The 24007-nt window shown below is 38.0% G+C and overlaps 1 protein-coding gene across 1 annotated transcript; it reads left to right on the top strand.

The window, feature by feature from the left end:
- Positions 1–1416: 1416 nt before the first annotated feature.
- On the top strand, positions 1417–19958 carry LOC149815014 (small ribosomal subunit protein bS20c-like). The gene is made up of 3 exons (XM_089988308.1): positions 1417–1638; positions 1870–2039; positions 19537–19958. The coding sequence occupies exons 1-3, from the start codon at positions 1488–1490 to the stop codon at positions 19756–19758; spliced, it is 543 nt and encodes a 180-aa protein (XP_089844434.1). The 5' UTR covers positions 1417–1487; the 3' UTR covers positions 19759–19958.
- Positions 19959–24007: the final 4049 nt, after the last annotated feature.

Here is a 24007-nt window from a genome sequence, read left to right as displayed (position 1 = left end):
AAACAACTTTAGTAACATCATAGTCTATGAAAAGGTGGTGGTTACTCTCTTGTTCATGCTCACACAGAAAGCATCTGTTCACCAAAGGAATCCCCATCTTTTGTAACCTGTCCAAGGTAATCAAACGTCGCCCAAGAACAGGGTTCAGGACACTCTTTGCAAATGATTTTTTGGCCATAATCCATCTCTGTTTGTAATTTATCTCAAATTTCATTCCTTTCTTAAAACAGAGCTTATCTCCCTCTTGAAACATGAGACTATCCAACCCTGCAGTTACACTTGGAACTTGAAGCACAACCTAGCTGGACAACAAAGGCCACACATTAAGCATAAATCTGTATAAACTAGGAGCCGTGACAGATAATCTAAGGTCTTTATATATAAGACCATAATTATCACCACTAATTTGATCACGGAGTCGCTGAGGGCCCCAAAGATCTGGGTTTGGTGATAAATAAGAATGTCTGATTAGAATCGGGTCCGATTAATATATGGAGCCTGGTATAGTTTGTGATATTTCATACTAGACTCTGGCCCTACTTGAGTTCTGACTAAGCTCCGCAATTTTTTCAAAGTAAAAAAAGCTAAAAAGTATTATTTTATTAGGTATGGTTCGGGTCTGGATCATGTAATCCTTATAGGATTCGAGTATGGTTTCTCTTATGGTGGGTTCCAATATTGGACCCAAGTCTGGACCTGATTCCATCATCTCAAATGAGATCTGAGTTTGGTTTCACTTGGGTCTGAACCAAACCCAACCCATTGGCACCCTTAAACACTCGTGGTTAGCATGACTTGTTGCCAGCATGGTTTTACCACCATTTTATCTAGATTCATGCATCGATTAAGGATAACTCTTCAGAAACCTCCTATTCCTATCACAAAAGCTCAAACACTTGAACTATAAACCTAGACTCTATTTATAAACTTCATAAATCTATCTTGTTTATCTTGTCATTCTAGAAACCAAAGGCCCAAAGCTAGTTAACTCTGGCAAACCATGGATCCAAATATTTAGACCTTAAATCCAATAAGATAAGATCCAAACTCATTAAAAATTCTATAAATAAAACCATAAAAAACCCATAACATTTAGATTGTGTTTGTTGTGAGAGTCTAACCTATCCCAAATACTCTCACCATGTCAAACCTATCTTCAAAAATCTAGGTCTAGATCACTTATCGTAGGGTCTATTCCGCTGTCAGCCAACTTTGGACCTGACTTGATGCGGGGATGTAAATGACTCATATTCAGGATGGAGGTTTTGCAATTTTTGGCTGTTCTAAATCTGGCCGGATCCGAACTCCTATATGTATTTAGCTGTTTCGGACCCGAACCGTTTGCATTGGGGTTTGCTAAGCCTATTTGGGTTTGGGTCTTTATACTACTGGTTCAGACCAACTCAATACTTATCGCTCCTCGTTTGAGGATAACCAAGAGAGAGAGAGAGAGAGAGAGAGAGAGAGAGAGAGAGAGAGAGAGAGAGATGGCTCTGCAACTGTTCCCACCCTGTTTTGCAGTCTCAGCCAAGCCTAAACCCCTCGGTGGAGTCTTCTCGATGCATTTCCCAACCAATTCCGTCTCTTTCCGATCCCTCAGCTTCTCCGCCAACCTTCAGGGCAATCCATTCCATCGAGGTAAATTTCATTTCCCTCGTCATCTCTTCCCGTTTCTCGTGATACCAACTTCCCCAAATCACGTATAATCACGTATACGTTACACGAATCGTTATTTTTTTGAGGTTCACTTTGAGTTCTATGGTGAATTAGAACGACAGTTTATAGCTTCTTCTACTACTACTACTTCTACTACTACTACTACTACTACTACTACTACTACTACTACTACTACTACTATTACTTTTGTAGGCACATTGTGTTCTAGAGGAATCAGTATAGCGCCGCGGAGAATTTCTGTTGTTTGCGAGGTGGGTTCGGGGAAGAAGCCCGATTCGGCCGCGAAAAGAACTCGGCAGGCTGAGAAGAGGCGAGTTTACAACAAATCTAGGAAATCCGAAATCAAAACCAGGATGAAGAAGGTATGGACGAACTTTCTTCTGGGTATTTCCAGTACAAATTTATGCTTTTCCTTTTTACACCGGTTCCGTGAACGTAATGTGTTTTGATGCAGCTTTTACGTACTAATGCTACTTGTGCATATTATGGGTTCCAGAGAAGATGGTTGTGAGGATTTTAATGGGGGGATTTTATCTTTGTGGTGGTCCTTTTGTGATGGTTATTGATTGTTGGATATTTGAAGGGCTTGACTTATAGTGGCTTGAAAAGCAAAATTACGCCATATCACTGTAATTGTCTCTATGGATTTTGATTTTAATGTAACTGTTGTGTTTTTATTAATGGTGAGTAGTTCCCTATGATTTTTGGAATAGTGGAAATTTGAAGGATGAGCTCAACATATATTGTAGTAATGGTGAGTTATTTCCCAAGTTTCTATTATGCATGTTGATGGCTTAAATGGGTGGACGAATTGGAGAAAATCCAGTTTCCTGATTGTGTTGGATGGCTCAAACCAGGATGAACTCTACCTCATGCTTCAGCGCTCAATATTTTGTCTTACCTTTCATGATTTTGTGCAAGCAATGGGTTGATTTCAGCTTGAATTAAGATGATGTGCAGAACACCTCATCTTCAATATAAATTTGGTTATATTAAAGTAAAAGAAAATTTTCACATCCGTTTTATCTCTTTTTCTGCATGATGATAACTAATGAGTTCATTTTCTATCAGTGAAGATTCATGTTTTAAGTGTTCAAAAGAATGGTCGGCTTAGTATCAAACATTCTGAATCCTCCTTTCATCTCTTTGTTGGGGTCGTGTAGTGCCCTATTTGGTCTCGATCTGAATTTATGGGTTGAGAAGATATGGTTTAGAAGATATGGACAATATAACATCTTACCAAAACTATTCTTGTATTCTCATGAGATTGGCCAGGAACAGCCACTTGACCTGTGAAATAAATAAAGAAAAACTTACCTGAACTGAACACACCTAGGTGTAGTCTCCTAATCTGCAACTTCATTCATATGCTTGAAGGGATGCATGGTAGATTTAAGATTGTTTGTAAGAAGCAGTAGTTCTGTGGCTTGCCATTTTTCATGTGGATTGGTGCATAAATGGACTGAGAACATGACGAATGCCAATAAGAGCTCAATGAAGGTTGTTCTAATATAATAGGATACCCCTGTTTTGGATTGATGGAGGTTCATTTCTAATATCTGATTTAAGATTGTTTGTAAGAAGCAGTAGTTCTGTGGCTTGCCATTTTTCATGTGGATTGGTGCATAAATGGACTGAGAACATGACGAATGCCAATAAGGGCTCAATGAAGGTTGTTCTAATATAATAGGATACCCCTGTTTTGGATTGATGGAGGTTCATTTCTAATATCTGACAAGCGGCAGAGGAATCAATCCCAAATAGCCCTGGAGTTGGTGAGTTTTTGTATAGCAAGAGATATATAATTTGATAATATTGAAGCTTTTGAATATCTTGTCCATTAAGAACTTTAATTCAGAGGAGAATCTATCAAATTCATGGAAAAGATTAGTCTCTCTTTGGAGTCCTCATTCTAGGGAAACAAGTTCGCTGGTTAAGTTATTTTTCATTTTCATTTTAATTTTTCAGTAGACTTGGTGCCACCACATGAATTTCCAAGGATAAACCACTACACAGTTCAACTGAATCATGTAGTTTACTTTCCCCTTTTGTATATTGTCTTCAAGTGGGAAATGCACATACTTTTTATAAATAAATTAGTAAGGGCCTCACTAATCCTATGTACTGAAAGTTGGTAGATGAGGACTAGGCTGCAATTCCTGATGAGGTCAGAGAAATTAAAGTGAAACTCAAAAGTACAATTATTGACATAAAATGTAAAACCATAATAGCCTTCTTGGATGAGGATTATGTGATCTGGGCTGTTGTCATCTAGCTGGAACTAGTTCACCAAAGGTGGAATGACTGGTCACAAGGAACTTGCTTACACATTGTTTAGGCTACTACTTTGTTCACTTTGCGTATAGTCATCCCTAGCTTTCCTTGATAAGAAAATAAAAGATTTGGTAGTCTAATGATTGTTATTGCTGTTTTGAATATATCATAAACAATTGTACAACAACAACTACGCCTTCATCCCAAAACAATTGGGGTCGGCGATATGAACCAACAAAGAATATCATAAACAATTGTATTAAAAAAATATTGCTATTGTCTCACTGTGAAATTATTAGGAAGCTATTGTTCTACCCTTTAATTGTTAACACTTTGCAAATGATATTCTTGGACAGTTTGTTTGAATTACACTTGTTAATAGCTTTAAAAATGTGGCCGTACAGTCCCTTTTCTATGCTCTATGGAAATGGAAACCTTCATTATTGTGTAACGGAATTTTTTGGTTGGCACTATCAGTCACTTGGTACTATTTGTTACTTTATGATTAAATCAGGTGCTGTGAAAGTTTTGCATACACATGCATCATTGTGGTAAATCAACTTATTTGCTCAAGTAGGGCATTGCCTATAATTAATGCAGTGATCAAACCGCTGAATGCCATGCCAGTCGTTGGAAAAGTAGGAATTGGGTCATTACTTTGTGCAATGGCTGCCTAAAGTAAATCATCAATTTTTCATGCTGTCTTGTTGAAATCCTTTGCCTTGGGCAACTAGGCTAAGTTAATAGGCTTGGACCAGGTCGGTGGTTGCCCTGTTGAAGTGGGACGTGAGCAGAAATAAGAGCTCTTATTGCTCTTTCCTCGTTTAGTCATATTTCACTGTGACCAGCTATTGTCATGCATTGTGCTTGACGAATTGTTGCTGGAGTTTGTCAACTGGTCCTAGTTATCCAAACAGATTCACCTTTGAGTGTGTTTGGATTCATGGAATTGGGTGGAATTGGAATCCAATTCCTTCCAGTTCTCTTGTCCTTTGTTTGCTTTAACTGTTATTCACATAGAATGGGATTCCCATTCCACTGTATTCCTGAGAATGTAATTCTCACAGTTTATATTGAGAATTGAATTCCTGTTCTATTATGAACCTAAAACACGAGACCGATCCATCTCGGTCCTCTCTCGTCTCCCCCTACTTCCTTCAACCTGGTATAGAGGTAGGGTGGCCTGTGTGATGGCGATTATTGGCCGGCCAGTGATTGGTGGCTGGAAAAGCTAGCTAGAACTAGCAGTAAGCTGCTGCCGGTTCCTCTTCTTCTTCTTCTCTCTCTCTCTCTGATCCTCCAATCCCATCCACGGCACTCTTGTCTTCTTGTTCTCCTCTTTCTTCAATTCCTTCTTGTTTGTGTTTGCTCAGCCATAAATTAGAGTGAGGAAGAAGAAGGAGAAAAGGAGGAGGATCAATTTTAAGATCTCTTCACTAATAACTTAAATCCTAATTTTCAGAAGAATGCAGAAGATGATCATTTAAATGTTCCATCATGAATCTACCAAAACCATAAGTTCAAATTCCTCTTAACCATGGCCTAGATAGACCTCTTTGATGAAAAAATTCACTGGTTTTATTTTCAGCTGGGAAAATTATAAGAGCATGTTTCTTTGCTTTTGCTAAACTTCTTTTTTGCTTCGCTTTGATGTTTTATTGTTAGTTTTTTTCCTTGTTGGATCGTACACACAACAGCTAGAATGATATCCTCCAGTGTCCTCTAATTTGCAACTGGTTTGAATAATCTAATTAATGCCGAAATCCTCTTAAGTTGGATTGTTATTCTGCCCTTAGTTTTTCTCTTGGTAATTTTCATAGTTCAAGAACTTTGGTTAACAATTCATATTTCAAGTGGTTGTCTTTGCTCACTTCATAATATTACTTCAGGGAGATTTGTAAATTTAGTCGATTTTCTTTGATAATGTAAGTAGAGTCTTGAATTACAAACTGTTTTACGGGGTTAATATATTTTCCTGTTATATCTGATAAAGTTTCAATATTCTATCCAATCAGTCAGAGTTGGGCTGGACCCAAATATAAAGTATGAAAACTAAAACTGGAATTAGATTCCACATTCATAATTTGCATACAAACAAAGGAAAGGGAATCCAGTTCCAATTTCATGAAGTAGTACAAAAAAAAGAATTGGAACCCTTGGGAATTCAATTCCTTAAATTGGATTCCCCACAATTCTTTGAATCCAAACACACCTTTTCTGGAATGAAGTGTCGTGAATTCTCCGGAATCGTTCAACTTCTACCTTTTTGCTTGGATATGATGAATTATAATTTCATCAAGAACAAATACTCATGTAAGCTTAACTGTTAAACGAGGATATGGAGTGTTTTGTGTCTACCAGGTCCAAAAGGTGTGCATGTGTGTGTTTAAGCATTTGTATGACATAATGCCATGCATAGATGAATGAGAAATCAATATAAAATAGTTTAGACTTTTGATAATAAACTCCCTCTCTCATCATGTTCCTAATCATTGAACATGACTTACTAATCTTGACGCGGGGAACCTTACAAGAGGAAGTCCCATCTCCTCTCCTTTACTCCCATGTCTTCAGTTCACATGGCTGTTGTCCTTGTGATTATGATGTGTTTCTAGTTTTATATTTCTCAAGTAGGCTCTGACTTCATGTAATACCTGAAATTTTTAAAGGTTTAATAAATTCTTTTATTCTGATGTGTGAATTTTGAAGTAAGCTTGAACCCCATCAAATTTGAATGAGATTTGAGGTCCAGAAGCTCGATCAATGTGAGATAAGGATCTGAATCCTTTGTTGGTTCTGGATACTGATCCAGATCCATGCTCAAATAGTGACTGGATCCTTTAAGCATATATGAACATTATCCAAATAGATCTTTTTAACGGATCTGAATATTAACTAAATGGATATTTTTAATAGATCCGGTAATTAATCTAAATCCATATTTTAGGGATATATGTTGGGAAATATTTAAATTGTTTAGGGGCAAAATAGTAATTTCACAACCTAGGAGGGGGTATATTTTGGGAAATAATTAAATTATAAGAGGGTAAAATAGTAAATTTACCAAGACATTAAAATATTAATTAAAATAATTATTTATGAAACTGACCAGGGTTAAAATAGTAAATATAAATAAGAATTATGAAATAAACAAAATAAATAAATAATAAAAAATTATAAAATACCCACCTTTTTCATAAAAACCATCAGATTTAATATTTTTTATTAACTGTTTTATAAAACTAAGTTCCAAAAACCATTGGTAGAAACATAGTTTTGCTGAGGAGAGGGTGAGTCTGTAATGAAATATGCGGAAAAGTAAAGAGTGCTCTAAGCACTTACAACATCCACTAATGAACAAACAACAAGGGCTAATACCCAAACCCAAAGGAGACAACACAACATAAAAATATAAATGCCTCTTATTGAAAGAGAGAGAACTCTCAAGAGTGAAAAATACAAGAGGGGTTCACCCCTATTTATACACAAAAGAAGGAGGGGAGGAGTGACCATATGGCCTTAAAAGAAGAGCCACCTAGGGGCTCCCATGGAGTCGTTGGGAGCCCCCAACGGTCACAAATGTGACCGTTGGGGGCCCCATCGACTCCATGGTGGGGCCCCTATTAGGTGGACAAAAAACAAAAAAAATAAAAGATAAAAAATAAAAAAGAAAAAATACAAAAAGAAAGAAAAGAAACAAGTACCCCTATCGGGTACTTGTGAAATGACTAAAATACCCCTATCGGGTATTTTAGATTATACAAATATATATGTATATAAATATATACATATATATGAATTACATATATTTTAACACCCTCCCTCAAGCTTTACGGGGATATAACCGAAAGCTTGTTAAGGAGAAACAAAAACCGAGGAGCTGCAAGAGCCTTAGTGAAGAAGTCCGCCAACTGGTACTCTGATGTGACGTAAGGTAGTGCTATGGTTCCTCTTAGGTATTCATCACGAACGTAATGGCAGTCCATCTCTATATGCTTAGTACGCTCATGGAAGGTGTGATTGCTTGCAATATAGATTGCGCTTTTGTTGTCGCAACACAGCTTCGAAGGAGTAGAGATGACAATGCCCATATCACTGAGGAGGCTTCTTAACCACACAAGTTCCATGGTTGTAGTGGCCATAGCACGATATTCGGCTTCCGTTGAGGACAAGGATACTTTGTGTTGCTTCTTGCATCTCCAAGAAATCATAGAGTCACCTAAGAAAACACAAAATCCGGTAGTTGAGACTCGGTCATTGGGATTTCCTCCCCAATCTGCATCAGTATAAGCAATTAAATCAAGGGATGAGGCAGAGGAAAGAAAAACTCCCTTAGTTATGGTATTTTTGATATATCTGACGATCCTTAAGACTGCACTCATGTGCACAGTTGTAGGTGCATGTTGAAATTGACTGATAGAGTGAACGGCATGAGCAATGTCTGGCCGTGTGATGGATAAGTAGGTTAGAGACCCAACAAGTTGCCGGTAGGGAGTAGGATCCTCGAGAGGTGTTCCATCTTCCAACCTTAATTTTGCATTGATGACTTCTGGGGTTTCTGTCTTCTTATCGTCGGAAATACCAGATTTGGAACAGATGTCAGCAGCAAGTTTCATCTGAGAAAGAATGTACCCTCGAGGAGAGTACGCCACTTTAATTCCTAAAAAATATCTTAAGAATCCAAGGTCAGACATATCAATTTTTTTTTTCAAAACCTTTTTAATATCATTAATGCCTTTCTCATCACTTCCTGTGATGATCATATCATCAACATAAAGTAGTAAAATAACTACTGAAGACCCTGCACTTTTCACAAACAAAGCAGTGTCGGTATAACATGAACGAAAATTCAAACTTGTCATTACATTACTAAATCTATCATGCCAAGCCTTTGGGGCTTGTTTTAAACCATATAATGCCTTTTTAAGTTTAAGAATTTTATTTTTACCAATACATACTCCTGGTGGGGGATCCATGTAAACTTCTTTATTTAATTCGCCATTTAGAAAAGCATTCTTAACATCGAGTTGATAGATAGGCCATTTTTTCACTGATGCAATAGCAATAAGAGTCCTAACACTAGTCATTCTAGCGACAGGTGCGAAGGTTTCTTCATAATCTATACCATATTCCTGAGCATATCCTTTAGCTACTAACCGTGCTTTATAACGTTCTAATGAACCATCACTCTTGGTTTTAATTTTGAAGACCCATCTACATCCTATTGATTTCTTTCCAGTGGGTAACGAAGTTATTTCCCAAGTTTTTGCTTTTTCAAGGGCACTAAGCTCTAAGTTCATGGCTTCAACTCATTGGGGAATATTTTTGGCCTCATTATAGTGTGAAGGTTCATGAAATGAATGCAATGCAATTAGACATGCTCTATATCTAGGAGTTAAGGACTCATAGGAAACAAACCTATTAGGAGGATTGGAGATCCGACTGGATCTCCTTAAAGATGTTTCTTCAATGTTGGATCCTTGAGAGTATTTTTCTAAGGCACTTATTTGAGTTTGTTGACCACGCCTAACATATGTTTGGATTGGTCTATTATTCTCATCTATAGCATTATCAAGAGGAATTTCCTCTAGGTCATTCAAAGACTCATTAGAGATTTCCTCTTCTTGAGGAGTCTCATCTTCTTGAGATAGAAGATCAAATAAAAAAGTATATTCACTTTCGTCAATATCTTTAGTTTTCACAAAACCATTCTCATTTTCCAAAAATGTTACATCTTTGGATACATAGAGTTTGTTATTTTTCAAGTCAAAACATCTAAAACCCTTTTGATTTTCTCCATAACCCAAGAAAACGCATTCAATAGCTTTAGGAGATAATTTGTCCCGTTTATGAGTAAGGACAAAACATTTGCATCCAAAAACTCTTAATCTATTGAAGTCTGGTGTTCTTTCAAATAGTTTTTCGTATGGAGATGTATTCTGTAAGGATGAAGATATCATTCTATTTATTAAGTAAGTTGAGGTTAAGGCCGCTTCGGCCAAAAAATTCTTTGGAATTTCTTTGGAAATAAGGAGTGTCCTAGTGGTTTCCATGATATGTCTATGCTTTCTTTCGGCCAAGCCGTTTTGTTGGGGAGTCCTAGGACACGATCTTTGATGACAAATTCCATTTACTTCTAAATAGTTTTGAAATTCATTTGATAAATATTCTCCACCCGAATCGGATCTAAGAGTGGAGATATTACTTGAAAATTGATTTTTAACTATCATATGAAATTTTTTGAAGAACTCAAAGACTTCGGATTTTAAATTGAGAAAGTAAATCCATATATACCTAGTGTAGTTAGATCCGCATTTCTATTTCTGCTCTCCCCCTATTTATTCTACCCCGAATCCGAGTTTTGCCGAGGTTTAATTCACTTTTATTCTTTCTATTTCCCTACTCAACTAAAGTAAAGGGAGGGGCTTTTTAACAAACAGAGAATTTATTATTTATTGCTATTGTTAGCCAACATCTTCTTCATTCCTTACCACATCGATAATACCACATCGATAACTAGAATGAAAAAAAGGGGAATGTCAACGCATCTGGGAATAAACGATTGATCTCTATCAATAGACCTGCTAAAGAACCGAACCATAGAGTAGTTAGCACAGGCGCCACGGAAAGGTATGTTTTGATATCTCGCATTGAAAATCGATGAAAGTGACATAATAGGAGTACCCTCCTTTAGACATGACGGGGGAAGGACCCCAAACATCCGAATGGACTAACTCAAAAGGTCTTTTGGACACAAAAGTTCGGTTTGGAAAAGGAGTAGATTTCATTTTGCCAAAAATACAATTCTTGCAAACAAAATGTTTCTCATTACAAAATTTCTTTCCAAATGGAAAGGAGTACATTTTTGAGAAACTTGGATGTCCAAGTCTTTGATGCCAAATATCAATATTTTTATCTTGGACATGGTTACAAAAAGAGTTAATGGGGAGTTTCAAGTTGCTCATGTAATAGAGATCTCCCCTTCTATGGCCTTGCCCAATCAGCTTCCCGGACCGGAGATCCTGTATAGAGCAATCCTTAGTTGAGAATGAGATTTTACATCCATGATCGCATATTTGAGCAACAGAGAGGAGATTTAAATTAAGTTGAGGTACAACTCTCACGTTTGGCACAAAGAAGTCTTTTGAAAAGTTTAAAGTTCCAAAACTTTTTACTTGTAAAGATGTACCATCGGCAGTTGAAACATAGGAGTTTTTATAATTATTACATAAATCAGAAAGCTCATTTTCAAGGGGGGTCATATGAAAGAAAGCTCCAGAGTCAAGGATCCAAGACGACATACCTGGAGGAGAGGAAGAAGCTACGGCGGCACCCGAGGTTGATGGAATCTTGAGTAGAGTTTGTAGTGCCTCCGATAGTTGAGCAAGAGAAAAAGAGTTCATTCCTTTGATTGCTTCCTCTTTCTTTTGAGTGGCTTCTTCAACGGAAGCAACTTTATTTTTTGGTGCTTCATTCAACTTAGGGCAATTAGGTCTTATATGACCCGGTTCTTGACAATGATGGCAAATGGCTTTTCTATAGTTGCCATTATAGTTATTTTGCCTTCCAAAATGAGGAGGTTTGTAGGTTTTCATATGGTTGCCGGGTTTAGATACGGCCAAGACATCATTTCCTCCTTTAATCATGCCAAGACGGGTTTCTTCTTGGCATATTTCTGCAATGGCATCTTCCAAAGGAAGAGGCTTTGATCTATGTAGGAGGGAGGATCTAACTTGTTCATACTCGGGCCTAAGCCCATGTAAAAATTGGAAAAAGTGTTCTTTTTCCATTTGTTCTCTCCTTAATTCTACATCTATACTAGAAACCCATTTTGGTTCTAGCAAGGATAACTCATCCCATAGAGGGCCAAGAGTGCTAAAGTAGTCCCTAACACTCATTTCTCCTTGTTTGATAGTCCGGATTTTTTCTTGAAGAAAGAATTGACGAGCAAGGTCTTTTTGGGTAAACATACCTTTCATGAAGAACCATGCTTCATTTGCCATCCGAAATTTGGCAATGTTGACGCAAATCTTAAGCTCCACATTGTTCATGAACCAAGCAAGAATCTTGGCATGCTTACTTTCCCAATCTTCTATTTTAGATTGGTGATCTTCAATGGCCTTCATGCGGGCATCTCCTTCAAGAGCTTTTTCTTGATCGCCTTCCATCTTAGTTAGTTGGAGTTGTGGTTCCGAAATGGTGCCCATAACGTATCCCCAAAGCTTTTTCCCTTTGAGGTTGTTTTCCATGGCGGCGGCCCACATCATGTAGTTGGATCCATTGAGCTTGAAGGAGAGATCAATCTTTTGTTCTCCTTCCATAATAATCACACTTAAAAGGATAAAAGAAGAGAGAAACAACAAAAAACAAATATAGCTACACAACTAGCTATATTAAGAAGAAGAGCATACACAAGGCTCTGATACCATGTAATGAAATATGCGGAAAAGTAAAGAGTGCTCTAAGCACTTACAACATCCACTAATGAACAAACAACAAGGGCTAATACCCAAACCCAAAGGAGACAACACAACATAAAAATATAAATGCCTCTTATTGAAAGAGAGAGAACTCTCAAGAGTGAAAAATACAAGAGGGGTTCACCCCTATTTATACACAAAAGAAGGAGGGGAGGAGTGGCCATATGGCCTTAAAAGAAGAGCCACCTAGGGGCTCCCATGGAGTCGTTGGGAGTCCCCAACGGTCACAAATGTGACCGTTGGGGGCCCCATCGACTCCATGGTGGGGCCCCTATTAGGTGGACAAAAAACAAAAAAAATAAAAGATAAAAAATAAAAAAGAAAAAATACAAAAAGAAAGAAAAGAAACAAGTACCCCTATCGGGTACTTGTGAAATGACTAAAATACCCCTATCGGGTATTTTAGATTATACAAATATATATGTATATAAATATATACATATATATGAATTACATATATTTTAACAGAGTCACCCTCTCACCCCTTCCTAAATGAGGACACCCAGGAGGTGTGGGCCCCACTTGGGGTGCTATAAATACCCCCCGACCTCTTTTCTCTCTCACCTAACTCACCCTTCTACCTTTCTCTCTCCCCTTTTCCCCTTTCTCTCTCTAAAAATCCCCAACCTCTCTATAGAATTTTTTAGTTTTAGTTCTAAACCGTAGAAACCGTATTAGGTCCCCTCTGCTACCTATCTATGGTTTCAGAAAAATTAGGAAGAGTTTTGGCGGTTCAAAATTGAGGATTGGAGCGTGGCCCACAAAAGTTCTGTCTGATTCAGTAGCTATTTTGAGGTAGCACTGCGGAAGTGTTACCAAGATTTCTGTAAAACAAGTATGTACTTGTAGCCTTGATGTGGTAATTTGTATGCGCTTGTAGGACCTCTTAATTCTTTCCTGAATCTTTAGGATCTCTTTTACGCATTACATTGCGTCAATTATGCCAAAAATTCGTTCTCATTATGCCCCTGTATAGGGGAGGTTCTGCTAATTTTTTTTAAGCAATTTTGGAATTTCAAACTGTTATAGGAGAGGTTTTGTTGAAACTTTTATAAATATTTCTGTATTTTTGAATTACTATAGTGGTGGTTCTATAAAAAATTTTATAAATATTTCAGTAATTTCGAGTTGCTATAGAGGGAGTTATGTTAAAATTTTAAGAACCCCTTTTGGGTATTCGAGCTGTTATAGAGGAAGCTCTGTCAAAAATTTTATAACAATTTTTAGAATATAGAGAAGGTTCTTTAAAAAAGTTTTATAAAAATCCTCAAATTTTCGAGATGGCATAGAGGAGGCTCTAGTAAAAATTTTATAAGGATCTTTAAATGTTTGAATTTATATAAATGAAGTCCTGTCAAAATAATTATTGAAATTTCGAATTAATACAACACAAGTATGGTTTAAAATTCAGAAGATTTATAGACATTATTGCTAAAAAATAAAGCAGGTACTATCCCAAAATTTTTGGGAAATTCAATTTGAATTAAGAACAGGCTTTTGCCAATTTTTTAGAAAAGCTTGAAATTTTAACATCCCAAAAAAATGAGGTAACGATGCCTGTCATTTTAGGAAATCCCAAAATAAGAAAAAGAATTCTCAAAATGATTGGTATGAATTATTTCTGAATTTTTGAAATCATAAACAGTGAGACAAAATAAGAAATTTTGTCTTGTTTGAGCTTAAAGACTTCAATTTGAATTTATATGAATAAACTCTATTTTTTGAAATTAAATTTTGTGTTGCATGATTTGGTTAAGCCATGAGCGCTAACCTAGGACTTTGGAATTGCTCAAAGATCCATTCATGATTGAATGATTGAAAACACGTAATGTGATATGTTAAATTATATAGATGTAAATGTTGCATCATTCTTAAAAATCATTTATGATAATCAAATGTGATTAAAATATTTTAAATGCATATTGTAATGCAAAATGTTTTCTAAAATGAAATAATGTTTTGTGATGTGAATTCATGCTATTTATGTTAAATTTCAGAGCCTACTTCATCAACACCCTTGAGCTTATATGCCTTTAGACAAATTGCTTTCCCGGCCTTGTCAAAGCACATCTCCATCTTACTAAAGTTACATTGGACCTTTTTGAAGGTTCGGATCCAACTCATTTCAAGAACCATGTTGGCACCTTTCATGGGCAGCACATGGGCATCCCAAGATTCACACAAGATCTTCTCGCACAAAATTGTGGGTCGATCCCGTATCAATGAGCACCTCCACTTGCTCCTTGTTCCAATGTCCTCTAACCCTCATTGAATTCAGGACGAATACACCAACATGGGCATGGTAAAAAATTCCATGTTATAAGATCTTATTGTGAGAGATAACGCACCTTTGGCCAGTCTTCATCCACTGCAGAGATTTTCATTTTACACTCTTTGGGGTCCTTCCTAACTATACTTATAACCAAACCCAAATCCGATTCCAACATCAAGACCAAGTTTTTATAAGCAAGGCCCAGATGGTTGGTAGGAGGAGCATGGGCCTCTGTTACAACCGCGATCAGAAATGGGTTCTCGGTCATAAGTGCAAGACTCTTAAAATGTTCGTTGCTTGCGAAAGCGAAGATGAGAACGAACAAGAAAATGCTTCGGATGATGAAAGCGGACAAGGACATGGAATTTCTTACCATACCCTTGCTGGTGTATCCGTCCTGAATTCAATGAGGGTTAGAGGACATTGGAACAAGGAGCAAGTGGAGGTGCTCATCGATACGGGATCGACCCACAATTTTGTGCGGGAAGATCTTGTGTGAACCTTGGGATGCCCATGTGCTGCCCATGAAAGGTGCCAACATGGTTCTTGAAATGAGTTGGATCCGAACCTTCGGAAAGGTCCAATGTAACTTTAGTAAGATGGAGATGTGCTTTGACAAGGCCGGGAAAGCAATTTGTCTAAAGGCATATAAGCTCAAGGGTGTTGATGAAGTAGGCTCTGAGGAAGCTCTCAAGATTTATAGAGCTACCCAAGCAGCCTTACTTTGCACGATCGAGGCAAAGGACCCAAAAGATGTCGTGGAGATAAAGGAAGTACGACCCGAAATGAAGGAGATCTTTGTCCAATTCAAGTAAGTGTTCGCGGAAGTAACCGGTCTACCCCCTAAAAGTCCCAAGACCATCACATCACACTCATCCTAAAAGCTGGACTTGTGACTGTTCGGCCCTACCGGTATGTGCATTCCCAAAAGGACAAAATCAAAAGATTTGTCTGGGAGATACTCGATAGCGGGGTGATCCGACCTAGTTCGAGTCCCTACTCTTCACTGGTGCTTTTGGTGCGAAAAAATGACAACACTTGGTGCTTTGTGTTGACTATAAGGCCTTGAACATTGTGACCATGAAGGATAAGCACCCCATTCCAGTTATAGATGAATTGTTGGACAAGTTGCACGGGGCTCGATTCTTCACAAAGATCGATCTCCGATCCGGTTCTCACCAAATCCGGATGGCGAATGAAGACATTCTGAAAACGACATTTAAGACTCATGACGAACAATATGAGTTCCTCGTAATGCCTTTCAGATTGATTGATTCCCCCGCTACATTCCAAAGGGTCATGAATGACGTATTCCGGTCGATGATCTGTAAATATGTCCTCGTATTTTTTAATGACATTGATTTATAGTCGAACATGGGAGGAGAATTTGGGACATGTGAGTGCTGTTCTACAAACCCTTAAGGAGCACCTGTTCATGGCTAAGAGGTCCATGTGTAGCTTCGGACACCTTGGACATATTGTTGACGAGCAAGGCATGAGTGCAGACCCCGAAAAGATTGAGGCTATGCTCTCTTGGCCTAAACCCACATCTCTCAAAGCCTTGAGAGGGTTTTTTGGACTCATTGGATACTACCGAAGGTTCGTGAGGAATTACAAAAGTATTGTTACCCTTTGACTTCAATGTTAAAGAAAAATGCCTTCGCTTGATCGGAGAAGTCCGAGCTTGCTTTCGATAAGCTCAAGCAAGCCATGTGTGAGGCACCCGTGCTAGTTATACTAGAATTCTCCAAGGAATTCGTAGTTCAAATCGACACGTATGGCAGCAGAACCAGGGCATTATTAATGAAAGAAGGCCACCCCTTGGCTTTCATAAATAAAAATCTCTCTAATCGCAACAAGGCTCTCTCCACTTACGACAAGGAGATGCTCGCAATCATGTTAGCTGTAATATCCAAAAATTTAATCGAATATTGTAATGATATATAGAGGATTTTACCTATTCAGATACCGATCTACACTGATGAATTTCAATTATTTAACGAGTTATTCTTATTTACGAAAAATTATTATTAATTAGCAAATTTAATTGGGATTTACAAGGTTCTGTACGAGGTATTTGGATTTGGACTTCAGTAGAGATCCAAGATGATCAACTCAATTATTTAACGAGTTATTCTTAACCGGTTTTTGGTTGCCGTACCCGTCGGGGGGTCGACTAAGCCTTTTGACATGCACTGATTTTTTCAAGCATTCTTCCACCACTCTTGCCTTCACGAAATACTCCTCAAGGGTTTGGGGTCTAGAGCCATGAGCTCAACTCAAATATATTCTTGAAGGCCTCCTACGAATGCGCCGACCAAGGCGGATTCTGACCAATCCATGCACATAGTTCTTAGGTCCTCAAATTTCGCTTGGTATTCTTAGATGAACCCCTTTTTTCTAATATTCATCTTTTCATTATGATTAACGTATAGAGAGAGTCTAAACTGTTTTAGTTCCCTTTCGAACTCATACAAATTTGTAGTTTCGTGGTGTTGTTCGTGTCAACGGTACCATCTTATTGCTTCACCATCAAGGTAAGCCACGACACATCATAGTCTACTTTCTACGGGTATCATTTGGCTTACATAATACTATTTCTCTTTGTACAACCATTTATGGGGATCTTTCTTCGAGAAAGTAGGGAAAATTTTTTAATGGGGGCGTGGGAGAGAACCCGGAAGTGTGAGCTCTTGAGCTATCTCGCCGATCATCCAAGTGCCTTCCAAGGATAGATCGTTGCACGTCCTCCTCCCGCTCTTCACGATCCTCTTCTTGGAATCCTCCACCTTTGCCATTGAATTGGAACTGTTGCTGTGCTTGCACGCTCATTTGAAGTTGGTGCAGCAAGATGGTGATGGTTTGAAGACTATTCTCAAAGCCGGTCAATCGGTTTTCAACAATGCCAAATTTGATGTTGGTTTCCTCGAAGAACTTGTTAATGACTTCGGGGTTCATCTGTGGAAGTTGGTCTTGGCCTTTCTTAGGAGGCATAGGGTCAGACCAGGTTTGCTCTGATACCAATTGTTGCGTGCCTCACGGGATTGGGTTGGGTTCAGACAAGTAGGTTAGGTTGATTAAGTCAAAACAGGTTTTGATTCTGTTGGGTTTTGACAGAGCTTGAGAGAAAAATTATCTCTCAAACCACTGCACATTTTCAAATTTTAGGTCAAGCTTCTAGACACATGGAAGAAGGTCCTATCAAAATTTCAGGGCCTAATTCCACTAGGTTTGGGAAATATAGGTTTCAGGAATAGACAACAAGATTTAGGTTCTGGACTGGGATAAGACTGTATTTTGGCTATGACAGGTTGTAATGGAAAAATCAGATCTCCCTAATAGAATGAAGATAAATTCTGATTTTTGGAGGGTAGGCTAGGATTCAAATTTCAGACCTAGACTCACTAGGGTTAAGGAGATATGACTTCTGCAAGTCTGACAGAAATCTGCTGTTAACAGCAAACATGTTATGTCCAGATTTTGTGTACTTGGGACAAGGGGGGTTCCGACGTGGGTTTGGGCTTAGGTAATGGACAGGCTACTTTACTCGGGTTGGCTAGGCTCGGTTCCATCTGATATGCGGTTCGGGATGGCTGGGCCATCGGATCCTTGGAGTGAGTGACCGAATTAGAATTTGGGTTCTTGGATTGCAGCAAGGGAGTACTGAACAGAAAAACCTACTAGAGGTCTGCCTTTTGAGCTTGAGAGAAGCAGCAGAAGAAGAGAGAGATTTCAATATCAATTTCATTCCTTCAAGTGGGGGCTTTACAAACCTATATATAGGCCAAGAAAAGGTATTAACACCACCTCACAAGTTACAAAAACAGTTTAAGAGCTACTCTAATTTTAGATAGCACCCTCCTAGACCTAAGACCAAAATTAGATAACACCTTAGGACCATGGCTAACTTTAGATAACACCTCTTTGACTTGGCCAAAATTAGCCAAGCTAATTCTAGCCACTTTATACCATTTTTCGACCTCCCCACATGTCCTTCCCTGCTCCAAAATAGGGGACTTCAGATCCGGGTCCAACCCAATCCGTATCAAGTTGGTTAATGCTTCCTTTACATGTCTCCTTGGTATGCATACCCATGTGCTTTTCATTGTACTGCTATTGTCAGTATCTGAAGTAAATTGTGTTTTTTTGTGTTTGCCTTCTGTATTAAATGACTTGAAATAAGCAAAAAGTACCTGAATCTGACATGTATACTTATCTGTGAATGAGTTTATGAAGTCTATTGCACTCGATGATTTGGTGTCTGATTATTAAGGGTGTATGAACGCCCCACACAGGACATGCTGCTTGGAAGCTCTCTTTGTTTGTTTCATTCTGCCATGTTTAGGGATGGCTATCTGGAGGGGGACACATGCTTATTTTTTTTTTTGGTAGTGTTTGGTTGCTCATCTGGCATGCATGTCCATACTCCATAGATGTGCTGCACATGAATACAAACACCATGTGAGCATGGATGTGCCTAGTTTTGTATTTATATGTAATGTATATTCTCATTTTTCCAAACTCCTAGTGTTTCATTAATTGTGGGGTTATATATGAAACTGGATTGCAATTTTTCCTGTATGGGATGTTCCTGTGGGCTACAGTTACTGCCACTAAGCAACAATATGAATCTCCTATTGTTGGATGTTATTAGATCAGGCAGTTGTCAAAATAATTTTGGGTGATACTGTGGAATCCATAGTCATTGTACATTAGAAACTTCAATGGTTTGCCAATTGAAATTGTTGTCCACTTTGATGATTTTCAGCTCATCTATAGGCTTTAGCTTGCCAATTGATGTCAAAATAATATCTTTCTCGTCATATTATACAGGTGTTTGATGCACTTGATGAACTTTATAAGAAGACTGATGCACAGACTGAAGAAATCTTACCTATTGAGAAACTGATTGGCGAAGCATATTCTACCATTGATAAAGCTGTGAAGGTTGGGACACTGCACAGGAACACTGGAGCGCATAGGAAGTCTCGGCTTGCAAGGAGAAAAAAGGCTGTTGAGATCCACCATGGCTGGTATCTTCCGGTTGCAGCTTGAGGCTGTTCATATTCCAAAACAGGATGGGAATTGGGAAATCATGAAACTCTGTATCCATATTTTCTTTCTTGTGCAGCTCACCAAGAGATTACATTATTTTACTGCCTCTATATTAATTTTTCCATTGAAGTAATGGATCCTAGATCATATGAATTCATTCAAAGAATTTTTGTTAAATGCCTAAAATCTTGCCAAACCAACTTATGATTTGCAGAACATCAACCCCACAAATATCTACTGCCTCTTGACTTCTTACAATTATGATTTGGAGTCAATTGGTTAGACCTAGTCTGCAAATATTGAGACCACTTAGAGAGAGAACTTCCTTTTAATTTCACTTAATACTTAATCTGTTCTGTCATGAGCCCACTATAGATCGAGATATGGTTACTACTGTAATTCCTGCGTATTCAAGTCCAGGTTGGTTTAGTCAAGCATGTTTATGTGGTGCACTATGAATGGGAAAGTCCTATGGTTCAGTCGGGATGTTTGACCAAAATTATAAATATTTAGCTAAATCTGACTTTGGCAAACTGATAAGTGGTTTAGCAAATGTGTGCTCGGAATGGACTTTGGTGATGTTGCATAGTCACTGTCTCCAAATTCATTTTGATATTGCTTTTTCAAATCCAAATATCTCAAACATATGAATGATTTTCTAGATCTGTAAATATTCTGGTCTGTATAGATTGTTTTTGCATGTAAATTTGGATATAGCAAGGTTAGGGGGCTGATTAGATTTATATCTGGTAAAGCTCCTCCCACCCACCTACTCAAATCTGGACCAGCTCACCGGGCTGGACAATCATGCATCTGCATCTAAACCAACTTGGAGCCATTTACATCCTTAATGGATGCCGCTTTAGGCACCTGAACGATGCTTGAGTGCATTCCATGTAGTTAACTCTCAGCTTTAGATGTTGAGGGAAGTTCTGTTTTCTACGCCCTCAAAGATTGAGATGCTTATATTATTGCATGATGCCTGCATCACTCTTTTTAAGAAATTTACATATAGCTGCCTAAGGTATGGCAATTTTACATTTAACTGTCCGTACTATAAAAAACTATGATTTAAGACCAAACTTATCTAGAAATTGATCAAATCGGTTCTTCAGTTTACTTGTCAATTTTAACCATGATGAACAGTTAACTCACTACATAACTAGAAAAAAAAGAAAAGCTATTTTTCCCTTCCATAGTTTTCTTTTTAGTTATGTAGAGATAGTGAACTGTTAAATCATAATTAAATTGACATAAGTAAACCATGCGCTTAATTTAGCACTTTCTACATGATTTAGGAGTTTACTCTTAATTTTTGATAGTGCAGAGGGTTGACGCAAAATCAGCACATTGTACGCGCTATATGTAAATTTGTTTTTTGGCAGAATAACAGTAGACGGTGTGACACCATAAGCATGCATTAAGCCCGAACCTGCACATCGCTGTTAGCATCTTTTTTTTTATTTGATGAGCTGCTCACACCATGAGCACATGTTTAACGCCAACACTATTGATGTTGCTTTAGAGTCTGAAGAAAGTGCGAATCTTATAAATAGTGAAGGATGACATAGGAATCAAAATAACCACTGATATGGGTGTCATCAGAAATGCCATTGCCAGAGACAGGGGTCCTTTTTGAAAGAGCAATGAATAAGATGATAAACTCAAATTTCACTCTCTTGTCCACCAAGAGGATTGAATATTCTATTTATAAGCGTGACAGTGTTTACAATGTTTAGAATACACAGTTATTGAATATCGACATACAAAGTTAGATGCGATAACAAAACAACTAACAAATGATAGCAGTTAACGTTTTTTATAACTTTATAAAAAGCGATAATATCAAATACACGGTTGGCTCACGATACTCCTCATTGAATCTGACTTCTTGTAACTTCATTTGACTTATCTTTCTGAACTTCATTTGAATTGTTCAAAACCTGTTTGGCGCATTTGGTTTATGAGAAACCATTATCATCATGAAATATAACCGTATGAGCATTATCCTTAGCATGCCCCTGCGAGTTCAACGTGGGGTCGACCACGTTGAGCTTGTCACGAATGAAAACAAATCTTGAAAATGGAAGAGGCTTAGTGAGACCGTCAACAAGCTGGTCAGAGGAGGTGATAAACTGAACTTGAAGATGAACCTTTTGCACATGATCCCAAACAAAATAAAAATCAATTTCAACATGTTTGGTGCGAGAATGAAAAACCAAATCCGTTGTGAGATATAAAGCCCCAACATTATCACACCAAAGAGTAGGTGGCAAAGAAGAAATGAAGCCAAGCTCAGTGAGAAGGGACTTGAGCCAAAGAAAATCAAACACAGCACAAGCGAGAGGCTTGTACTCACCCTCAGTGCTGGATCGAGCTATGGTTCGTTGCTTGCGAGAAGACAAAAAACCAAAGTAGAGCCTAGAAAAATAGTAAAGCCACTGGTAGACTTGCGGTCATTGAGGCTACCCGCCTAGTCAGCATAAGAGAAGGCGTTGAACTAGAGAGAGGAAGACCGTGCGAAGAACAAACTATGTTGAATAGTATCCTTGAGATAGCGAATGATGTGTTCGACAACAGACTAGTGGGTAACCATGGGTTGATGCATGAACTACCACTACAAGAATTCTGCGGATTAGCGATGGACACTATCCGACGACAATCCATCGCAAATTCATCACTAATATGTTTAACGATGGATTGGCGATGACTTAGCGATGGATAACATCCGTCGCAATTTCCTGGTCACTAATTAGGGCCAGAACTTATCTGTCGCTACTTCCGTCGCTAATTAGCAATGAAGTAGCAAATGTCATGATTCATCGTTAAATAAGGACTGATTTGGTTTTGCGACAGATACATATTCGTCAATAATCCGTCGCTAAAATGTAATGATGGGAGACAAAAATTTTCTATCGCTAATTTTGCAACTAATTCTGATTTAAGGACGACTATTTTTCTCTCGCTAATTTGTCGTAAAATGGTGATGGATTATTTCCATCTCAATTTTTTGTCGCTAATTAACATTTTGCTTGTAGTGTAATAAACCATGTTGACCACAAAGGCAATGTCAGGCCATGTGATGGTGAGATATTAGAGACTACCCACGATGCTCTAATATAAAGTAGAGTCATGAAAAAAGAGGAATCATCCTTAGATAACCGGGTAGTGGAGTTCAGAGGAATATAAATTGACTTCGCATCAGTCATAGAGGCACGATGAAGGAATATAAGAGCATATGTGCACTGACAAAAAAAATATCTGAGGAAGCATAATGAACTTTAATACCCAAGAAATAATTTAAGCAATCGAGATCTTTGATGGGAAATGTAAGAATAAGGTGCTGAATCAACTGCTTAATGGCAATGGTGGAGCTGTCGGTGATGATGATATCATCAACATAAACCAGTAAATAAATAACCAGACTGCTATCTCAAAAAATAAATAACAAATCATTAGAAAGAAATATACGAAATCCATGAGACTGAAGATAAGAGCTGAGATGCTACTACTAGGCATGCGGAGCTTGCTTGGGGTCGTACAAGGCCCAATCCAGCTTGCATACATGTTGAGGGTAAAAATAATCTTAAAAACCTTGAGGCTATGCCATATAAACATCTTCAGAAAGGAGATCATTTAAGAAAGCATTATTAAAATCCAATTGATGAATCGGCCAATCTGATAAAACCGCAAGAGAAAGAACAACGCAGATGATAGTGGGTTTCACAAATGCACTAAAAGTCTCAAAAAAATTGATGCCTTCCTCTTGATGAAAACTCTTAGCAATGAGACAAGTTTTATAGCGAGCCACTGAGCCATCAACATGTCATTTAATTTGAAAAACCCATTGGAGCCAATGATATTATAATGAGGACAAGGAGGAACGAGGTGCCAAGTATGATTAAGTTGGAGATTGTTAAACTCATTTTGCATGGCCGTGCATCACTTGGGGTCAAGATTAGCCTATTTAAACAAAGTAGGTTCAGGTGTGAGTAGAACAGAACTAAAACAAGCAAAAGAGAGGGGATAGCAGGTAGTGGTGAATACACGGGGTTTAAGAGAGTTGGTCATAGAGCGAGTGATCATGGGATGGGTATAATCAAACATACGACTAATGATAGAGTCAGAAAGAAGAGAAGAAGATGGCAGTGGCGAAGAAGAATCAGATGGTTTAGAAGTGGGAATGATATACTAGCAAAATGTGTGTGCATCTGCATGCGAGATTCATAAATGAGAATTTTCTTACGTA

This window comes from Nuphar pumila, chromosome 15, assembly GCF_984573655.1.
Source record: "Nuphar pumila chromosome 15, dmNupPumi1.hap1.1, whole genome shotgun sequence".
In the NCBI taxonomy this organism is placed as follows: Eukaryota; Viridiplantae; Streptophyta; class Magnoliopsida; order Nymphaeales; family Nymphaeaceae; genus Nuphar; species Nuphar pumila.
The sequence above is the reverse complement of the archived record's forward strand: the minus strand, read 5'-3'. Positions and strand labels throughout refer to the sequence as shown.

What these genes read in the sequence shown, in the direction of transcription:
- LOC149815014 (XM_089988308.1), top strand. Translation starts at nt 1,488, where the DNA reads ATGGCTCTGCAACTGTTCCCACCCTGTTTTGCAGTCTCAGCCAAGCCT. An exon ending in GGGCAATCCATTCCATCGAG is followed by an intron (nt 1,639 to 1,869) that starts GTAAATTTCATT and finishes TTACTTTTGTAG; the next exon opens with GCACATTGTGTTCTAGAGGA. An exon ending in TCAAAACCAGGATGAAGAAG is followed by an intron (nt 2,040 to 19,536) that starts GTATGGACGAAC and finishes CATATTATACAG; the next exon opens with GTGTTTGATGCACTTGATGA.